Source organism: Schistocerca piceifrons, chromosome 2, assembly GCF_021461385.2.
Source record: "Schistocerca piceifrons isolate TAMUIC-IGC-003096 chromosome 2, iqSchPice1.1, whole genome shotgun sequence".
NCBI lineage: Eukaryota > Metazoa > Arthropoda > Insecta > Orthoptera > Acrididae > Schistocerca > Schistocerca piceifrons.
Window position 1 is genome coordinate 665,468,935 of NC_060139.1, and position 22,372 is coordinate 665,491,306.

The window sequence follows — 22,372 nt, forward strand, 5'->3', positions numbered from 1 at the left end:
CTCATACAATATAGTGATTGTCCGCAAGGATTATCTCTCTCTCTCTCTCTCCTTTTTATAGCCTTTATACATTCACATTACATACATCGATTAAGAAACTTTTCTTTCTCTACCGACCAGTACGAGAACAAAATCCGCCCAGGCAAAATGTCTTACATAGAATCAATTCTCACTTAACAATCATATATAGTTTCGTAGTACAAACAGTGCTAATTTATTCCGTGCAGTAGAAAGTCTGTGATTCACTGAGCACAAAAATTAAAATAATAAAATTATAATTACATTTTTAATATAGTCAATTCTTATTTATATAAATAAGGTTTGACGTCGTCGTAATATTATTTTTCATCGTTGTAGCACTATAATGTGCTATAGGCCACCGACAAAGGAGATTTGGCGTGCTATAAATATAGTACTTACAATATGCAAATTCAGACCATTTGTTGTAATAATGTGTCCGTAAATTAGTATATTAATTCTGTGTCTTGTTCGTAAATGTTATCTATGACTGACATAATTGTGTTGATTCTGTATTTGGACCTGAAAAAGTCCCACGTTGTTCATTCATCGTTCTCCGTTTGCGAACATTAACAATGGGATCGAAGAGTTCATCTTGTGAAATTGTGTGCCCAGCATCCGTCACCAATCTCAACTCTGGATTTCTAGATATGCCATCATCATACTTAGAAGGGAATAGATGCACTGTCAAACCAACAAGTAGCTGAGCACAAAATTTAGGCTTTGGGTATGCCGTAAGCCGGATAAACTCCCCCTGTCGTTGTCGTTGCAACGGAAAGAAACAGCGTATATTAACAGTCAGCTATTTGAGTGTACTGTTATCTTGTGGGCTCATCAAGGACCCAACACAAATACTCTTGTGTAATCCTGGGCACAACGCAGTAGGAGGAAGAAATAATCAGTACTGTATCTGGAACTGATAAACTAAATAAACGTGGTCTTCAGACACGGCGGAAATATTTCCACTCCGGCAGCGTGACCCTTACAAAGCTGTTAAAGATTTCTGGGCGACTTTTAGAGTCCTATTGATAGACTGCTATTTGTGTACAATTTTATTATTTTCTGTTGCTTTTCAGATTCTGTAAGCAAGCTTCCTCAATTGTAAACGAGGTTTAAGAGAATGACTTGGCTTGTGACACCTATTTTAGATTGAGATTCCCTTATTAAAAGAGAATGTTTGTCAACTTTAACTATTCTTGACATATTTTCAAGCTGTCTTTAGGCTGATTTTTCCAGGCCTTCGACTGCATGTTTAAGTTGACATGTCTCCTGTACAATTCGAGCAGACGGCCTGTAAAATGCATGTTATCAGATGAATAAAATACAAATTACAAATATCGTTTACCACACCCAGATGATTTGATATTCAAGTCACCATGCACTGACCATGGTAAGGCACATGTTCAGTCCATTTCAATAACGCTACTGTGTAGCGTCGGTTGTCAGTCTAGCACAATGCGTGCGGGCTTTGCGGAATATCATCAGTTCACACAGTTCTTGGGTTGCACTTGCAAGAGGTCTCAGTTGCTGTCAATAAATGTCAGCAGTGATGGTTTCACCTCGGGGGGAGCAATTCGTAGTTCACAACACCGCCGCTGTTCCACCAGATGCATAACATTGAAACTACTGGGTCTTTACCAGGTGAAACAACTGAGTAGATGAAACTACAGTCTCTTTACTTATTTTTATGGTTTAAAACACTCACCAGAACTTTCCCTGACAAAGACAACTCAAACTTAACCTATTCATTTATTACCCACAATATACAAGCCCAACGCAGTCTGACTGCTATATAGCGACAACATGGCTTCAAATAATTAACACAAAAGAATGACCCTGAATTGCAAGAAATCCTAACAATAATCCATACTTTTTCATAAGTCACTTACCTCACAGAAAATCTTCATAACACAAAATGCAGCAATTACACCAAGCAGCAACTACAGCCAGCTAAATAAAAAGATTCTAACTACTATAGATTCTAACTACTAGGGCCCATATGGTTAGCAAAAAAAAAGATTTTGTTGACGAGCAAACAATGTATTTAAAAGATTTTACCTTATTCATGTGACACCCAGTTCCAAAAATTGTGTAGCTGTCAATAATTCCACTACCCAAACATTACCAACTACATCCATCCTCATTTTACAATGCATGTCCTACCAACACTGAGTCTCCACTAAGAAAATGATGTCCGAACCCTTCTCTGTCCGCTCGCTAACCGCTAGTCCGTCCAACCACAGAATCTCTTGCCGAGGGCGCAGGGTGCCGTCTGCGATATTAATACAGTCTATATCGCTGCCAACATACAAACAGGCTACTTACAACATTATCTTCTATGGATGCGCACAGGTCTTTTTACAGGGAGTTGCTGCTTTGATTGCGCTCAGTCATTCTTTTCCTTATACGAGCATAAAGACACCATTTCTCGTCAGCAGTAACGACAGGAAAGGAACGGTCGGTGTTATTTACGAGCCAATTAACGACGAGCAAGCAGAGATGCACATGTAACCACCCGCTGATTTTTGTGATTTTGGCTTAGAGCATGCTTTACCCATACAACCCACTTTTTAACATTCTGCGCTACAAGCAAATGTCGCACAGTGATGGAATGATCACAGTTTATCACGTTTGTCAGTTCTCCAGTACACTGACATGGATCATAGTGGATTAATGCTTTTAAACGATCTTTATCGAACCCAGAAGGTCTTTCTGAACGTGGAGAGTCACTAATGTTAAAACGAATGTACTGAAAACGAGAAGATCGTTTTCTTGCCGTGCCCTGTCCACTGGCATTATCCCCAAACACGGCGCAGATGTCTCTGGCTGCCTCAGCTACTGTCACCCACTGAACTCAAACAGAAGAATATGTCGGAAATGTTCCTGTTTCGCCGGCTGAAGTGGCCGTGCGGTTCTAGGCGCTGCAGTTTGGAACCGCGAGACCGCTACGGTCGCAGCTTCGAATCCTGCCTCGGGCATGGATGTGTGTGATGTCCTTAGGTTAGTTAGGTTTAACTAGTTCTATGTTCTAGGAGACTAATGACCTCAGAAGTTGAGTCCCATAGTGCTCAGAGCCATTTTTTGTTCCTGTTTCTCCACTTGGCACTCCGTTTTCTCGTGTCCACAGTTCCACTCACTATCTCTAAATGACAAAATGACAATGTGTAAACACAAATACCAACAGTGAACTGCAAATAAAAAATTATAATCGATAAATAAATCCATAGCAACCGGAATTCCAACATGCAAAATAAAAACCCTGCGAACTTACTCACTAACCTATTATTTCCGCACTCATGTGATAGAGGCTTTCCTTCTTCCTTCTACGTAAGGAATCCAATACCTAAATAATGTTAACTGTTTTGTGGTACACTCTGTATGCTTGTTCCACACTCAGCGCCGTTCACATCTCAGCGAATGAATTGAAAATCCCTGACCCGCCGGGAATCGAACCCGGGAACCCGGGCGTGGGAAGCGAGAACGCTAACGCACGACCACGAGATGCGGGCATGTGCCTCACTTTCAGACGGAGTGTGGGCAAGAAAAAAATATCTTTGATTTCGGTAATTACCCCTGAACGACAACGACCTTACCCTATTGTTACTTAAACATCCGTAGGTTAAATATCCGATAGTATCGATCGTATTTCTTAAAACTCTCACCGTATCTATAAAATACAGTTTTGCGCAGGTATTTCAAATGAAAAATAATTTTATAGTAACTATTTATTGTTTAAGATAGTAAGTTCCATTACAAAATACGGAAATATTATTTTATAAAGAGTAAGGTATTTAAATTCTTATCCTTTAGTGTGTTGCGTTTTTCATTTATTATCTCTCCTTCCCTGTCTCTCTGCTGGAACTGAAATCGCTGGACAGCCCAAATATTTATTGGCAATTGCACACAACATACTATTAGATTTTTCCCAATATTCTAGTACTCAAGCACGCTTGTCTATGACAGGATTCTCAAAATTTGACTTGGGTCATTTATAGAATCACTGACTCGTGTAACGACGTTGGTGTTAGGCTGTCGCCGACTGGGCGAAAATGTAGATCATCAGATTGCTAGCTCGTAGGCGTCACAACAGACTTACTAGCACGACTTGTTAACATCATTCATGTATGCTTCTACAAAAGCAGAAGTGACTTAGCAGGATTAGGATCGCCTCTATGTTTTGTGTTTTCTAATAATCTTACACATTAATATGTACGATTGATAACGCTTGTAACTGCAATGAGGTTTCAGGAACAGAAGGGGACAATAGTGAGTGTGCGTAATTAACAACGATAATAATCGTATTGCTTTTAAAATTCTTTACGCGGCACAATCAAAAATACTTAACAAATCTTTAAAATGTCATTTTTTCCTTTACTTACTATGTTGTCTTACAAAGCCGTGCTTACACTTGTATTCCTTGCTGAAAATAAGTAGGCTTACACATGCGAAGATCACCATCTGTATAATGCGCATTCATGAAGCCATGTAATTTACGTTTGTAATTTTTACCATAGTTGCTAATCGGTACGAGACGCGCACGCCCATGAGTTGCCAGCACTGGCTGACAAACGATAAAATTGCCTCTCTCTCGTCCCCTCCTCCGCAGTGACCAATACACTAACAAATATATGAACAGCATGGACTGAATAAAGCGCTACCATATTTGATGTTGATTAAACACCTCCTTGCTCTTACTTTCCCTCTGCACCCCGCACTCCTTGGAGATAATCAGATCGGACAAATTTTCGCACGCCAAAAACTGTATGACTGTCGATGGTAGAGGCAGACATACGATAGTGCAGATAGCGCGGACACTATCGTTTAATCGCTAATTTCTCGATGTTCAAGGAACACTACATATTCAAAATGTTTTGAATGCGTTTCATTGTTTGAAATTAGGGGAACAGCTGTGCAATTGCCTTCGGGGTATTTCTATTCAATTCTTTGCTAGCTTCTTTTCTAATATCAGTTCCCTATGCCACAAAATCTGATAAATAATGACACACTTGGTAGAATTTACTTGCACCAAAAAGAACGCTACCACAGGACAGAAAGCATTCCTCCTGGAATCGGAATACGTGTGCACTGTGCCATGTAACAGTAGCGTTTGGAGGAGCTCGACGGCCTTCCTGCTCTTTCAATTTCAGCACTAAGTAGCTGTTCATCAAGCTGTTACTTTCCAACATTCACGCCTGACAAAAAAATTAGAGCACCCTGACGACATGGTCGGATATCAGTGTAAGTTTGTACACGTACACACTATTGGCAGCCATGTAAGTAACTATGGAGTTACAATTTACTGTGACAGGTAGAACAGCCATCAGAGTGCATTGTTGCTGTTCATGGTTAGTGTTGTTACCAGGCCTGGTAGACATGAGGAGCGTGAATAGCGACAGATGTAGAGTGATCACTGAAGGACACGGAGATGCAACGTACTTGTTTGAGACAGCGTTGTTAGCACCTGACAGGGTTTCAAAGCGACCTCTTTGTGGGTCCTCATTTGTCCAGCCGGTCGAATCGTGCAATAAATTACTGGGGCATTCTAATGTGACAGTAGGCCGATGCTGGATTGTATTAGATCGTGAGGGCATGCAACACATCTGACCTCCACAAAGGACCACCAAGCGCATCGCAACCCTTTCTGCGATCGGAAAGCAACTAATTGTCTCCAACAAACAGAATCCGGACTAGAACACTACCGTGCTATGTGTAGGCTGCTGTTAACACAGCACAAAGGACTCGATTTGGAATGTGTCGTGACTGGGAAGCACGGACTGCTGATTAAATGCGTCGCATTGTGTTCGGCGATGAACCGCGGCTCTACACTACCCAGGATGAAGATCGTCAGCGAGTATGGCGGCGGTCTGAGAAGAGGTTCAGTTCTTCCGGTTGTGGGCCAGACTGCCTCAAGAGAGGACACAACGCCTTTGTGACACCCTTCCCAACCGAATACGTACGTGCATTCGGGCCAGAGGTTGTGCAACGTCTTGATAAGTGGGACCCTACCGCCAAGATCTTCGTAAATTTGACGCGATTTCGTAATCACTGAAATGACATCATACACTCTCTCAACCGGTCCTCCACCCTTTCTGGGTTTTTCACTTTATTTTTGTTAAGTGGTGTAAATCTCGATAACTTGACTGATTTCCTAGTTATTTTGAAGACCATAGAAATATTGTGACGTTCTCTTAAACGAAGGAAAATATTATCTATTTTTGCTTGTACGTTACTAAATAGGTGTAAGAACAGGCTAGGTGGTATCACAGTTTACAGTTTATCACTGAGTACGATTTTAGTGTTTCATTCAATACATACAGCTATACGACACTGAAGTTTTTCAGTAACTTCCTGCCAAATTAAACGTGTATCTCGGATCGGGACGGGAACCCAGTGCCTTGCCTTTCACGTGCAGCGCTCTGACTGAACTGCCCCAGGCACGACTAACGACCCTGGCATCCCTTTACAACTTCATTTCGCCAGTATTTTTTCCTGCTTTTAAAACTTCACAGAAGCTCTGCAGTAAACATTGCTGCACTGACAGGTCTGTAAGAAAGAATATCGCTAAAAATGGTGTAGACACGGCTAAGGCGTTCTTTCAAGCTCTTTGGACAGGGTTCCGGGTTAGAGCACCCGTCCGGCAATCAATTTTGACGTGCTAGGAAGTCTGAAAACGGCATGCTCTCAGCTGCAGAGTTAAAGATTCATTCGGTAATTCCTAATTTCGTACTAAGCCTGGTAATACCGTTAGTAGTATTGACTTCTGCAGACTGTTTTTCTTTACTTTCACCTTTAGTCTATATTTGAGATGTATCAACAACAAATGTAATTTGGAAAAAGAAACACGAAGTTTTCTGAGGAGCGCTCAAATGGTGAATTGCGTAAAGCGATGGACACTATACAACAATCTATCGACAATTTGGCCCACAGAAACATACTGCAAAAAGAAAAGTTAAGCTTATCCATTATAGATGTTTAAGAACTCCTGACTATTCAATTTAAATACATAAAAGTGTCAGAAGTCCCTTTTGAAATAGTTATTTATTCCATGGATCGGTTTGCAGGCCTTTTCAGGCTCATCTTCAGATGGTGTATAGTAGGTCACCAGGGGCAATTCTACGTCGGTCAAGGGGTGGGCTAATGGTGGGGGGGAGAGGATTTTGGGAAATGGAATATCGCTTAGCAAAAGGAGAGCTGGGGTCCTCCACCGACAAACTAGTAAAATTTGGTGTTACTTACAGTAGTTTTTGGTAACTGTTTTGGAGTTCAGGTTAATAACTTGTCTACAGAATGTGTGCCCAGGAAAATACACGATTTGACCCAATTGTCCGGCGATTTCAAAGTTTTTGTCTGGGGTCAGCAATTTAAGTGTTGGTAGGCATATCCGGCATCTTTAACTTTCTTGATTATTGAAGTGGTACTCGTACATTAATATACATCCAGTGTATATTAATAAATAATAAGACGCCCATTTTAAGTTAAATGATATTTATTGGTTTAGACAGTAAGCTATTTGCCGCTATTATTCTTTTGTTAAAATGTGTTTGAAATACATTGCAACCTATACTGCTACATAATTATAAAAAAATGATTGAATTTGTTGAAGTAATATATTCACTGATTTCTGAAGTCATTATATCCATTGCAAATGATACTCCTTTGGGGGGGGGGGGGGGCGGATTCTGTGACAAGAAGATGGAATATGCTTAAACGCATCGCCATGAGTATTGTTTAAATGGCAATTTCCATCCAAAATTTAGTTTTGTACTCACTGCACAGTGTGGGAGACTTTTGTTGTTAATATCCATCTGCCATCTTCCTTTGTGATGGACGGCTGGTACCACATGACTCACTTTTGCAGAACATGTACGCATAAACACTGTAATAGCGAAACTTTGCCAGCATTCGGCATGTGCTAAACGACTGTTTCTTGTTACAAAGAGCTTCACAAAAAGATATAACATAAGCTTACCTTGCTCAGAGATTATCAATAATATGCATTACAGCATATTCTATCTTCATCTGACAGAGCCAACACCCAGCATTACGCTTGGAATAGCTTTGAAACCTCCTGTACACCATCTGAAGATGAGTGTGAAAAAGTTCAGAAACCGGTTTGTGCAATAAATAAGTATTTCAAAAAAAGTTACTAGTTGCAGTTTCGTCACGTATAAATTCAGTAACACGAAGGTTTTCCACAAAAACAATAACATGCAGTGTAGAGACTTTCAACGTACAGTAGGTATATACCAGATTATGTTTAGTGTGAAATCGAATTACTACACCATAACGAAATTTTAAGTGATCGAAAGTATCTTTTATTTTAATTTCGTCTGCATCACCACCTTACTTTCATGTTAAACATTTTTCACTGTATTTATTTCGAAATAGAGAAAAAAATGAGCTCACGTACTTCATTGCATACCTATTGTTTTTTTCCGCAGTGTGACGCCTTAACTGCGTAACAAACTGCTACTACACTCCGTTCATCGTCAGAATAAACTTGATGTAAACAAACAAACGCGATGATTGGTCAGAAGCCGCAGCACACGTACACTCTCTTGGATGTAGGGCATACTTATGTACTAGATATATCATTACTAATTATGTTAAATGAAACTTTAAGATATTCAAATGTATTGGCAGCCATTAATGTTTTTTTCTTAATAACGCTTAAGCTATGTAGTTTTTATTTCAAAAATCGTGTAGTCACAGCCTCTGCACTGTTGTGCTGCGATTGTCGCTTTGTTAATATGCAGTATGAAAATGGATGGGCAACTGCTTCCCGTTCTGTAGTGAAACACGCGTGTGGAACACGGTTAAAAAGTGCCTTTAAATACGTTGCCCTTAACGTTTTTCATAAATTTACAGAGATAATCGGTTTTGAAGTTTTCCAAGGCACTTTACAAGATACAGTTGAGACATACAAGTACGCTGGATACATAGCGGAGTTGGCACGGTGAGTTCAAGTCTCGCATCAGTCAAATGTTTTTCTCGTTCAATTTGAAATACCTACATCTCGTAATTGCACAATTCATCATCATTTTTATGGTTAATGCACGTCTTGTTGTTTCTAATTACGTACTGCACGCGAAATACCTGTTTTAGTTTCAAATATAGATTCTTAATTATCGGTATTTTATGGAAGACTGTTAATAAAGGTTGCTTAAATTAAGAAAACATAACAATTTAATGTTTTAGGCAAAAATGAAAAACCCAGATACTCTTTATTTGGGCTATGTCGATTGTTTTACACCACAGATGCAGAGAAGTGTCGTAGAAACGTGAAAAACAATCATTTTCACAGCATCGAGCACGCCATACAAATGCTGCACTTCAACATTTGCCGGTGTACGATTACAATATGAAGCCAACAGAAGTGATCTGGAGCAAAGTTAAGCGATTTGGTCCGAGAAATAACAAGACTCTTTAAGTTTCCAGACGTACTGGAACTAACTCACGCAGCTTTTTCCCATGTCACTACCGTACCTGGCGGGATATACGAGGATGGTTTGAAAAGTTCTCAGAATCATCACAAGAGGTCAGCGCTAGCGCAACGAGTTGCTCACATGATATTCATTGGGCTGTTGCCTGTAGAGACGTACCACGTCAGTGTTCTTGGAAGCGAGCTGTGGCGGTGACGTGGCTCTGTTGTTCCTACGTAGTGATTTGTGAGATGGAAAAAATCGAGATTCGAGCAGTGATTAAGTACTTCGTAAAGAAAGGTATGAAAACGAAGGACATTCATGCCAATTTCCAGAATACACTGGGGGACTCTGCTCCTTCATATTCAACTGTTTCCAAGTGGGCAAATGAATTTAAATTTGGTCTGGAGAGCTTAGATGATGATCCGCGCAGTGGTCGGCCAAGATGTGTCACTACTCCTGAAATCATTGCAAAAGTGCACAAAATGGTTGTGGAGGATCGCCGATTCAAAGTGCATGAAACTGCTCAAGCTTGCCAGGTGTCATCTGAAAGGGTATATCACATTTCAACTGAAGAATTAGAAATGAAAAAAATTGTCTGTAAGATGGGTGCCGCGACCCTTGACGCTGGATCAAAAACGCCTGAGAATGGACATCGGAACAATGTTTGGCCCTTTTTAGGAGAAACGAACGAGATTTTTTGTGCCGGTTGTGGCCACAGATGAAACTTTGGTGCACTACTATACCCCAGAGACAAACCAACAGTCAAAGCAGTGGAAACATGCTGATTCTCCGCCACCAAAGAAAGCAAAGATAATTCCTTGGGCGGGAAAGATCATGGCATCAGTGTTCTGTGATGCGAAGGGGATTCTGTTTGTAGTTTATCTCCACACTGGGATAACAATTACTGGAGAATACTACGCTAACTTCCTGGACAAACTGCAACAAAAGATACGCTAAAAAAGGCCAGGTTTAGCAAGGAAGGAAGTCATCTTCCGTGAGGACAATGTGCGCCCGCGCACATGTGCCGTCGCAATGGTAGAATTACACGAACTAAGGTATGAATTGTTGCCACACCCGCCTTGTTCACCTGATATGGTTCCGTCAGACTTCCATCTCTTCCCAAAACTGAAAATTTTTCTTGGTGGACGAAGATTCACTTCAAGCAAAGAACTGATGGCCGGAGATGACAACTATTTTGCAGACCTGGAGGAAATTCATTTTCAAGATGGGATCAAGTCACTGCAACATCGCTGTACCAAGTGCATTAATCTACAAGGAGGCTACACTGAAAGGTGAAAATAGTTCCAGTGATGTAAGTACTTTTTTTTCTATTCCGTTCCGAGGCCTTTTCAAACCACCCTCGTAGAACGGCACGTCACAAAACAAGAGGAGAAAATGCAGCGCCTAGTTGGCTTCGTGGATTCGGTTGTTGATCGACTCGTTATCAACGTTGCAGATGACAGGCCGAGAGCCGAAATGTATTTCTCGGATTCGGATAAGGAAGGAGCTACGAGATTACCAGACGACTGACTATAATTAGTACCTTCAGTGGCTTCAGCATTCAACAATACGGTGAAATCGCTGCAGTATGCTTTTGCATCACACATTGCTCGCTCTGAAAAATTACCGTGTGTTTAAGTAAAGAATTTTCATCACTCTTGTTTGTAATTAGAAACTACGTCAGGTGAGAACGAGAGCGTTTTATGCTTTCCCTCTGGTCATCTAAAAAGCGCGCGGTAGTGCTGCAGTTTTGCTGAATGTTATTTCATTCTCTTTCAAAATTAAATGACAGTCGAAGCTATGTTGTTTCTTTGCTCGTCTCTTTTTACGTCTAACTGCAACTGTTCACATCATTGCAGGTTATTTGGGCCACTGGCTGGCCAGTGCTTTCCAAGTTTAAAGCTGTTGTCTCGCATTATCGCCCAGTCTATGAGCGTGTAACACAGCATAAAACGTATCCTGATGATCGTATTTGACTGTACTGATCACAGCTTGGCTTCCGCTCCACGTGAAGCAAAATCCATTGAGATTCGAGAAAATGTGGAAGAATATATGGCGTAATGTTTACATCAGGTTTATTCTTACGATGAACAGAGTATAGCAGCATCGCTCTGCGTGATAAATGCGAAGGCTGTATCGTGCAACAGTACTGCGTAATTCGCCCCACCGATGAAACACGACGTTGGGCTGACGAGAACGTCTGTTCTCACGGACTATCCGTGGAGAATGGAGAAGCTAGTGGAACAGGTCTCGCATGTGAGATTCTCCATCCGTTGTTAACGTTTCATTAAGTAAACCAGACTCGCTCCGACTGAGGAAGAGTCGATGGTTAACAACGGTACTGATTTACAAATGTTTGATATTTGTGTGACACATGTAGTAGCCTGTTTCTCCTGAAGAAGTTGATAACATTGGACTTGTCTGCAGGAAGATGAAATATTATGGGCAGCCCATAGACAGCTAGAGAAGATGAGGGTCTTCATTTACCGCGTCTTTGCAGTCATCTCACTCTTCGTCTTGGCGCCTTACCTGCTCGCCGCCTATGTCGGTAAGCACCGTAATTATTTTATGTACTACTACTACTACTACTACTACTACTTGTCAAGCTCTGGTAAGGTATATCATGTGATGGCCTTGCATGTGTGACGAAAATGATAGAAGCGTAAAGAGAGTTATGAAAGATGGCTACACAGGTACTCACAATCTAGGGAAGCGCTGGCATGATACACTGAGGGGACAAAAGTCATTGGATAGCAGTACACACACTTACAGATGGCGGTAGTATAAAAGGGCAGTGCGTTGGTGGAGCTGTCATTTGGACTCGGGTGATTCATGTGAAACGGTATCCGACGTGATTATGGCCGCACGATGGGAATTAGCAGACTTTGAATGCGGAATCGTAGGTGGAGCTAGATACATGGGGCACTCCATTTCGGAAATATTTAGGAAGTTCAGTATTCAGACATACGCTGTGTCAAGAGTGTGCCGAGAATACCAAATTTCAGGCATTACCTCTCACATCGTGGAATGCAGTGGCCGACGGCCTTTACTTAACGACCGAAAACAGCGGCGTTTCCGTGGGGGCTGACAGTGCCAACAGACAGGCAACAGTGCGTGAAATAACCGTACAAATGATTGTGGGACGTACGACGAACATGTTCATCTGGACAATGCGGTGAAATGTTGGTTAGTGGGCTATGGCAGCAGACGACCGTCGCGAGGGCCTTTGCTAACGGCATGGACTCGTGACTATACCGGTTGAACCCATGACGACTGGAAAATAGTGGCCTCGTCAAATGAGCGCCGGTTTCAGCTGGTGAGACGTGATGGTAGGGTTCGAGTGTGGCACAGGCTCCAATGAGCTTAGTCACCAAAAAGGCACTGCGCAAGCTAATGGTGGCTCCATAATGGTGTGGAATGTGTTTACGTGGAATGGACAGGCTCCTATGGTCCAACTGGACCGATCATTGACGAGAAATGGTTGTACAATGTTGCAGTGCCTGTGTCATTCCGAATACGGTGCAAAGTTCTTGAAATATATTAAATGTATTGGCAATTGCGAATGTGGACAACCATCAGCTATAAAATGGAATGACCATAGTCAAAATTTATTCTGGACCGGAACACGAAGCCGGATTTATCGCGACCGGTCGTCGTACAATTTGGCTGTCCGTGCACAACTCACGGCCAGACCGGTCCAGCACAAATCTTCCCTGCCGTCATTCCATTCTACAGGCGATCGTTGCTCATATACGCAATTACGAATTTATTTAATTTACTTCATAAGGGGTGTAGTCGCCGCAGTGCCCGTTCCTTTGAACGTACATGGATGTCTAAAGGAACTTCGCATTGTACTCGGAATAAGGCACTCCAATATCGTGTTTTATCCGTCGACACCAGGCAAGCGATCATTCCAAAGTAGTTAAGTCCTTTCTGACTCGCCCTGTACATTTACACATAGTTCCACATTATATTACTAGATACTACCTGGCACCCTGGTGCAAACTGAGCATTACAACACCGCACTGTTAATTGACACATTCCGTTACTCCGTATTATACGCTCGTCTGAAGCTTATGGCCGAAAACCACGCACACGGCCTGTGAGCAGCAGAGATGCGCGCAGATCTCTCGCTGCCCGAAGCTAGAGCTTCAGTTGTGACAGAAAAACGGACATACTGCAAATGACAAACACAGCTGCGTGCGGAACTCTCCCACATCCCAGCTGAGCTATGCGGACATTGCTACGGCTCGCTCCTAGTGCTCTGCCAGTATTGGTCGTATCAGTTCTGTGTGTCCAGAAAAAAAGTAAAGGTTTTATCTAGATATTGTTGAATAAATATGTGGTTATACACTGAAGAGCCAAAGAAACTGGTACTCCTGCTTAATATCGTGTAGGGCCGCCGCGAGCACGTAGAATTGCCGCAACACGGCGTGGCATGGACTCGACGTCTGAAGCAGTGCTGGAAGGAAATGACGCCATGAATCCTGCTGGACTGTCTGTAAAGCCGTAAGAGTACGAGGGGGTGGAGACCTCTCCTGAACAGCATTTTGCGAGGCATCCCAGGTATGCTCAATAATGTTCATGTCTGGGGAGTTTGGTGGCCAGCGGAAGTGTTTAAGCTCAGAAGAGTGTACCTGGAGCCGCTCTCTAGAAATTCTGAACATGTGGGGTGTCGCATTGTCCTGTTGCAATTGCCCAAGTCCGTCGGAATGCACAGTGGACTTGAATGGATGCAGGTGATCAGACAGGACGCTTACGTACGTGTCACCTGTCAGAGTGGTATCTAGACGCATCAGGGATCCCATATCAGTCCAATTGCACACGCCCCACACCATTGCAGAGCTTCCACCAGCTTGAACAGTCCCCTGCTGACATGCAGGGTCCATGGATTCATGAAGTTGTCTTCATACTCGTACACGTCAGATCCGCTCGATACAATTTGAAACGAGAGTCATACGACCAGGCAATATGTTTCCAGCCATCAGCAGTCCAATGTCGGTGTTGATGGGCCCAGGCGGGGCGTAAAGTTTTGTGTCAAGCAGTCATCAAGGGTACACGAGTGGGCCTTCGGCTCCGAAAGCCCAGACCGACGATGTTTCGTTGAATGGTTCGCACCCTGACACAGCATTGAAATCTGCAGCAATTTACAGAAGGGTTGCACTTCTGTCAGTCGTCGTTGGCCCCGTTGTTGCAGGATCTTTTTCCGGCCACAACGATGTCGGAGATTAGATATTTTACCGGATTCCTGATATTCACGGTACACTCGTGAAATGGTCGTACCGAAAACTTCCCACTTCATCGCTACCTCGGAGGTGCCGTGTTCCATCGCTTGTGCGCTGACTATAACACCACCTTCAAACTCACTTAAATCTTGATAACCTGCCATTGTATCAGCAGTAACCTATCAACAACAGGGCCAGTCACTTGTTGTGTTATACCGCGTGATCAAAACGTCAGTATAAATTTGAAAACTGAATAAATCACGGAATAATGTAGATAGAGAGGTACAAATTGACACACACGCTTGGAATGACATGGGGTTTTATTAGAACCAAAAAAATGCAAAAGTTAAGAAAATGTCCGACAGATGGCGCTTCGTCTGATCAGAATAACAATAATTAGCTTAACAAAGTAAGACAAAGCAAAGATGATGTTCTTTACAGGAAATGCTCAATATGTCCACCGTCATTCCTCAACAATAGCTGTAGTCGAGGAACAATGTTGTGAACAGCACTGTAAAGCATGTCCGGAATTATGGTGGGGCATTGGCGTCGGACGTTGTCTTTCAGCATCCCTAGGGATGTCGGTCGATCACGATACATTTGCGACTTCAGGTGATCTCACAGACTGAGGTCTGGGGACCTGGGAGGCCAAGCATGACGAAAGTGGCGGCTGAGTACACGATCATCACCAAACGATGCGCGCAAGTGATCTTTCACGCGTCTAGCAATATGGGGTGGAACGTCATCCTGCATAAACATCGTAGGTTCCAGCAGGTGTTTATCAGCCAGGCTGGGGATGATGCTATTCTGTAACATACCTCTCACCCGTCACGGTAGCAGTCATTGACGTTTTGCTGTCCAGCGCAAACTGTCGGACATTTTGCGAACTTTTTTTTGTTCTAATAAAACCCCATGTCATTCCAAGCATGTGTGTCAATTTTTACCTCTCTATCTACATTATTCCGTGGTTTATTAAGTTTTCAAGTTTATACTGACTTTTTGATCACCCAGTATAAGCGTTGCCGAACGGAGCGCCGTATTCTGCGTGTTTACATATCTCTGTATTTGAATGCGCATGCCAATACCAGTTTCTTTGGCGCTTCAGTGTAATTACGTAAATGTTATTATACGAGTAGTTATTGTTACCGAAGCAATGCTTCAGCTGCTTCCCCCGACTGCTCGCCACTGATTTGTTGAACACCCTGTATGACTCGTCACTGCGGTGTCGGCAGCGACGGTGGCGTGGCGGCACGTGTACCTGCGCGTGGCGCGCTGGCGCTGGCCAGACCTGGAGGTAGTGTCGCCGGTGACGGTGCGCGCGCTCATGGACACGCGCCGCAACCAGGCGCTGCTCACCGCCGTCGTCGGGCTGCGCACCGCCGTCGACCTGGCCGCCCTGCAGGCGCGCGTCAGCGTGAGTACCGCGCCGCGCCAGCAGCAGCATAAGCGTCCAGCATCACTACAGCCAGGTTTGTTGATTATCGCCGGCCGGAGTGGCCGAGCGGTTCTAGGCGCTTCAGTCTGGAACCGCGCGACCGCTACGGTCGAAGGTTCGAATCCTGCTTCGGACATTGGTGTGTGATCTCCTTAGGTTAGTTAGGGGACTGATGGCCTCCCATAGTGCTCAGAGCCATTTCAACCATTTTTTTGTTGACTATCAGGGTGTGGATTATCCAGTTTTCGGGTTAACTTTGCACAACTCAGGTTTCTTTTTCTTTTTTAAAAAAAAAAGATAAAGGAAGAAAGCAAGCCTGAAGTTACAAAATGCCAGTCGATTTGGCATTGACAAATGGGAGGCCACTACATTCCGATCACGAACTTATTTCATAAGTTTTAGTAACCCATTGTCCTCAGCTCGTGGTCTTGCGGTAGCGTTCTCGCTTCCCGCGCACGGGGTCCCGGGTTCGATTCCCGGCGGGGTCAGGGATTTTCTCTACCTCGTGATGACTGGGTGTTGTGTGACTTCATTATCATTTCATCATCATTGACTCGCAAGTCGCCGAAGTGGCGTCAACTAAAAAGGACTTGCAATACGGCGACTGAACTTCCCCGCACGGGGCCTCCCGGCCAACAATGCCAAACGATCATTTCAGTTCATTTCAGTAGCCCATTAGAACAACATGCCAACGGCCTTGCTGTAGTGGTAACAGCAGTTCCCATAAGATCACTGAAGTTAGGCGCTCTTCGGCTTGGCTAGCACTTCGATGAGTGACCGTCCGGGTTCGCCGAGCGCTGTTGGCGATCGGGATGCAATCAGCCCTTCTGGGGCCAATTGAGGAGCTACTTGACTGAGAAGTAACAACTCTGGTCACGGAAACTGCCGACGGTCGGGAGAGCTGCTTGCTGACGACATGCCCCTCCCGTTGCAAATTCCCAGGCCTGTTCGGACGGAATCACTGGGACAATATAATGTACAAGTGGTAAGGTGTACCAGGGGGTGTCTGGGAAGCAGGGACGAATATAGAAGTGCAATAGTACATACAAAATTTATTGAAAATTAATACTTTTCTGTTTTTTACAAACATATTTAGCAATTTCTCCCATTTATTTATGAAAAACTGTATCCACCAACAAATGCCGCATGGCATACAAGCAAAGCGTTCATTGAAGTTCTCGATGACGCGTTCACAAATATCTAGTGGGATGTCGTTAATATTCCTTTTAATTTCATCCTTCAGCTGGTGCCAGCCGTTGTGGCCGAGAGGTTCTAGGCGCTTCAGTCTGGAACCGCACGACCGCTACTGTCGCAGGTTCGAATCCTGTCTCGAGCATGGATGTGTGTGATGTCCTTAGGTTAGTTAGGTTATTAGTTCTAAGTTCTAGGGGACTGATGACCTCAGATGTTAAGTCTCATAGTGCTCAGAGCCATTTGAACCTTCAGTTGGTGTACTGTTTGTGGTTTGTTCACGAACACTTTTGATTTCACAAATCTCCACAAAAAAAAGTCACAAGGCGTAAGGTCGCGTGATCGGGCAAGGGCATTCCTGGTTGCCACGCAAAGGGATAATTTTTTGAGGTAACTTTTCATGCGGAAGTGCATTCGTTTCACGGGATGTGTGACATGTCGAACCGTCTTGATGAAACCAAAAATCGTCAGTTTCATTAATAAGACGGAAAAATCAATCAGAAATCATTTTTCGGTAACGGTCGCCGTTCACTGTGACGGTACCCCCCCCCCCCCCCTCATCATTTTCAAAGATCAGTCTTCCTGCCCAGAACCCACACCATACAGTCGTGCGTTGTGGATCCATCTCATCTTCCACAGTCACTCGCGGATTTTCGTTACCTCACATTCTGCAGTTCTGCTTACTGGTGTATCCAGAGGTGGTGGCCGAGCGGTTCTAGGCGCTTCAGTCAGGAACCGCGCGACTGCTACGGTCGCAGGTTCGAATCCTGCCTCGGGCATGGATGTGTGTGATGTCCTTAGGTTAGTTAGGTTATTAGTTCTAAGTTCTAGGGGACTGATGACCTAAGATGTTAAGTCCCATAGTGCTCAGAGCCATTTGAACCATCCAGAGGTGGATATGCGTCGCATCTGAGAAAATTATTCCTTTTGTGAAGTTCTCGTTCTCCGCTTGTCGAGCCAAGACCCTTTGAGCAAATCGGTGTCTCTTTTCATGATCTGCAGCCTTCAACTCTTGTGTAAGCTCATTCTTGTACGCGTGAATTTTCAGATCGTCTAAAAGCATTTCATGCAGTGAACTTGGTGATAAATTCAATTGTTGAGCTCGTCGGCGAACCGATTTTCTGGGCCTAATGGCTATGTTGTCATGCACGACAGCAATGTTTTCTTGTGTTCGAACAGAACGCGGTCGTCCTGTTTACTTAACGCTTGAACCAGAATCTGTTTTCTAAACCTTCCGGATCAACTTCCGAACTGATTATTCGGTTGGAGCAGCATTACGCCCGAGTGTCACAAGCAATTCACGAACGGTTGTGGTAGGACTTTCACTGTTTTTGTAATAACTTTGCGTTGCCCAGTTGTTACCTGCTCCACGACGAAAATAAAAATCAAACAACAATGTTCACCACACAAAAGCTATCAGGCTACTGATAGGAAGTATCGCGGATAACAAACATGGAAAACCACGGCTACCATCGTCATATGACAAAATGGCGCAAAATTCAAACTCGTTCTTACTTCCCCCATGTACCAGTTACTTAGGCAATTTGGAGAAAATCGCAAGAGAAGTTTTACGTGTCGAATATGTACTGACAAGTTGCGACTCAGCTCGAGGTGGAGGCGGCCAAGCAGTTAGCGTTCAACCGCCATAATCGGTGCCTCTCTGGATCGATTGCCCCTCATTCTACTATATTTTTTTCAACACTGGTCATGTTATTTCATATATGTGACATTTGAAAGGTAATATCATGAAAAACACGTGTGTTTACGTGATCTTTTATCGGCCTTCCAATGTTATGTGCTTTCTTACTAATTTTAATTTTTGCAACAAATAGTATATTTTTAACAATCGACAGTTAAATGGCCAAACGCATGAAGTTTTCTGATGCATGCCATTCGTGATTTAGGAAATACTTCATGCCTGCAATCGGTTAAGGTATGCAGAACTGCTTTGCATCTGAACGTTTCGACCTGCAGACGCAGAGGCAGGCTTCGTTTGGCAGCTAACTTGAGTAGCGGTGAGACCTTACTAATATAGAAAGAAAGAATTGTGTACGTGCCGGGATTTTTTTGAAAATCACAGTCACGCAGTATAGTTTAAAACTACATGCATACAAACAGCTTCTTTCATCATATTGCCTCTGGAATATCATATATATGAAATAGTATGACAATGTTGAAAAATATATAGTTTAAAAAAGAAGCAAAAAGCGGGTGGGATTCGATCTAGCAATTCGCCTATTACAGACCTTGAACGCTAATCACTTGACTGCTGCCATCATGTATTTGGAATCGCAACTCACCGGTATATATTGGACGCGTAAAACTTTTCTTGTAATTCTTTCCGAAATTGCCCAAGTAGTACGCCTTACTACTTGCGTATTATGTTGTCCTTACGGACTGCTAAAAACGCATGAAGTTTGGAGTAAATCTGAGACCCGAACATCGTCGACTCCCCTCGTGAGAATCATTTCGGCCCCGTAGTGACTGTGTCGACACAGAACCACCCTTAAGGAACACTACTGAAATCTGTGCGCAACAGACTATCTGAACGCTTATTAATGTTTTCTGATCCCACTAGTGAAACCTAAGTTGGCAGCCTGTGATAGAACGACAACCAACATCTAATGTCCCACAAAAAGAAATCAAAACTAGTAAATGAACAGCGCATATTCGCTATTGAAATAAGAAAAGCTTTTCATTGGAGTCACTAATTTATTAAAACAGAATTGTTTGATACACGATGTTCAAAGTAAACAATAAAGAACACATGTAGATCACAGTTATCTCACTAGTAATGCTCGGTGACAAAGTTACATGAAAGCGTCGTTTTCTCAATGCAATGCCTCCTTCCTTGTATAACAATGGTAACGCTGCGTGATTGACTCAATCTGACATGAGAGTGATTATTAACCTTGAAACTGAAAAGCTATACCGCATACATTAACTTATTAACTGCTGCCAGAAACTGAAAGAACACGCCACTGAGGATATAATGCAACACAAAAAGTTACGTAAGTCCCGCAGCTGTAAAGATGCCGACGGTAGACAACTGCCAGTCGTAGGCGAATTCCGTGCTCAGCGCTGCGAAAGATCTGCAAATCTGCATCCAGGACACTCGTACACAGGGTCGAACGTTGTGTTTTCACCCGCAGACCCAACTCCGTGATGCATACACGACGCCATCTCCGAATACACTCTTCTCCTCGGTGTTCCGGAAGAATCATCGATGCTCTGAAACTCATCCTACCACTTGGACGTGGCAAGATTCCTCCACACCAACTGTATAATCAAAAATAGGCTCACGGTTTCCCTCCAGGAGACAGGCAAAAACCGAGCGAGGTGGCACAGTGGTTAGCACACTGGACTCGTATTCGGAAGGACGACGGTTCAATCCCACGTCCGGCCATCCTGATTTAGGTTTTCCGTGATTTCCCTAAATCGCTCCAGGCCAATTCCGGGATGGTTCCTTTGAAAGGGCACGGCCGACTTCCTTCCCTAATCCTATGAGACCGATAACCTCGCTGTTTGGTCTCTTCCCCCAACCAACCAACCAACCAACCAACCAACCAACCTCCTCCCTCCCTGTATTATCTCATTGCCATTGCCAGACAGGCAAAAGACACTCCCTTAATGCAAAGACTTGCCGTCAGTGCACTGACACCACTGGTACAACCTCTGACATCACTCTCTGATTCCCAATCACGGCAGTTATTTTTTAACCGGCACGGGAAATCTCTTGGCGTGATAACACAGCTTTCCAAAAATGCATCGACTGCACTGACGCCGGTCTGTCGGACGGGCTATTTCAGATTCAGAGAAGAACGTTTTACTACGTTAGCGAATATGCTTCTCTTAAAAGAAAGTTCCTCGGCCATCGGGACCGGAGCTACCTGCAGAGTATGAAAAAAGGCGCCATTAGGACGGTTTATAACCTAGCCCATGTTGTAAACACGAGCGAGTACGCGAGAACACAGGTGGATGTGTCCTGTATATTTTATTGGACGACGTGCCATTTTTGGTGACAGCGGGATGTTCTGTGCTGTTGCCAGTGGTCCTCGAGTGTTTTTACCCGATGTCTGATGATGCTCCTGTGAAAGTGAAACGCGTCACAAATTAAATAAATAAAAAAGTATTTTTCAACCCAGACTGCCTATTCTTTCTTGAAAAAAGTATTGTTAGCAGCAGGTCACTGCTGGGCGTTTGGTGACTTCCTGTGGCATCTCCCACAGCCGTTGCAGAAACTCCCGTAACGTGAGAGCAGCCATGAGGCCCTACATACTCTGCGCTATTGTACCTGCATCTATCCGCTTCCTCGTTCCCCGAATTCGGCTCATTAAGGCGGCCTTGCGAGGAGTCTGCAATTCTTTTCACGCAATTGCAGCACAGACAGAACACAAAATCTTAGTCAGCAGAAAGCACTATCCGTCACCTCTAATTACTCAGTGGAACTACACTACTGACCATTAAAATTGCTACACCAAGAAGAAATGCATACGATAAACGGGTATTCATTGGAAAAATATATTGTACTAGAAGTGACATGTGATTACATTTTCACACAATTTGGGTGCATAGATCCTGAGAAATCAGTACCCAGAACAACCACCTCTGGCCGTTATAACGTCCTTGATACGCCTGGGCATTGAGTCAAACAGAGCTTGGATGGCGTTTACAGGTACAGCTGTCCATGCAGCTTCAACACGATACCATAGATCATCAAGAGTAGTGACTGGCGTATTGTGACTAGCCAGTTGCTCGGCCACCATTGACCAGACGTTTTCGATTGCTGAGAGATCTGGACCACGTGCTGTCCAGGGCAGCAGTCGAACATTTTATGTATCCAGAAAGGCCCGTACAGGACCTGCAATATGCGGTCGTGCATTATCCTACTGAAATGTAGGGTTTCGCAGGGGTCAAATGAAGGGTAGAGCCACGGGTCGTAACACATCTGAAAGGTAACGTCCACTGTTCAAAGTGGCGTCAGTGCGAACAAGAGGTGACCGAGACGTGTAACCAATGGCACCCCATACCATCACGCCAGGTGATAAGCCAGTATGGCGATGACGAATACACGCTTC

At 43.7% G+C, this 22,372-nt stretch overlaps 1 protein-coding gene across 2 annotated transcripts in view; it reads left to right on the top strand.

Annotated features, from left to right (window-relative positions):
• Positions 1-22,372, top strand: part of LOC124776260 — a 148,782-nt gene that overhangs the window by 34,603 nt on the left and 91,807 nt on the right. For both annotated transcript variants that reach the window (XM_047251153.1, XM_047251152.1), the window contains exons 2-3: positions 11,871-11,991; positions 15,901-16,082. In XM_047251153.1, the coding sequence (XP_047107109.1) occupies positions 11,871-11,991; positions 15,901-16,082 (303 nt within the window). The remainder of the gene's footprint in view (positions 1-11,870; positions 11,992-15,900; positions 16,083-22,372) is intronic.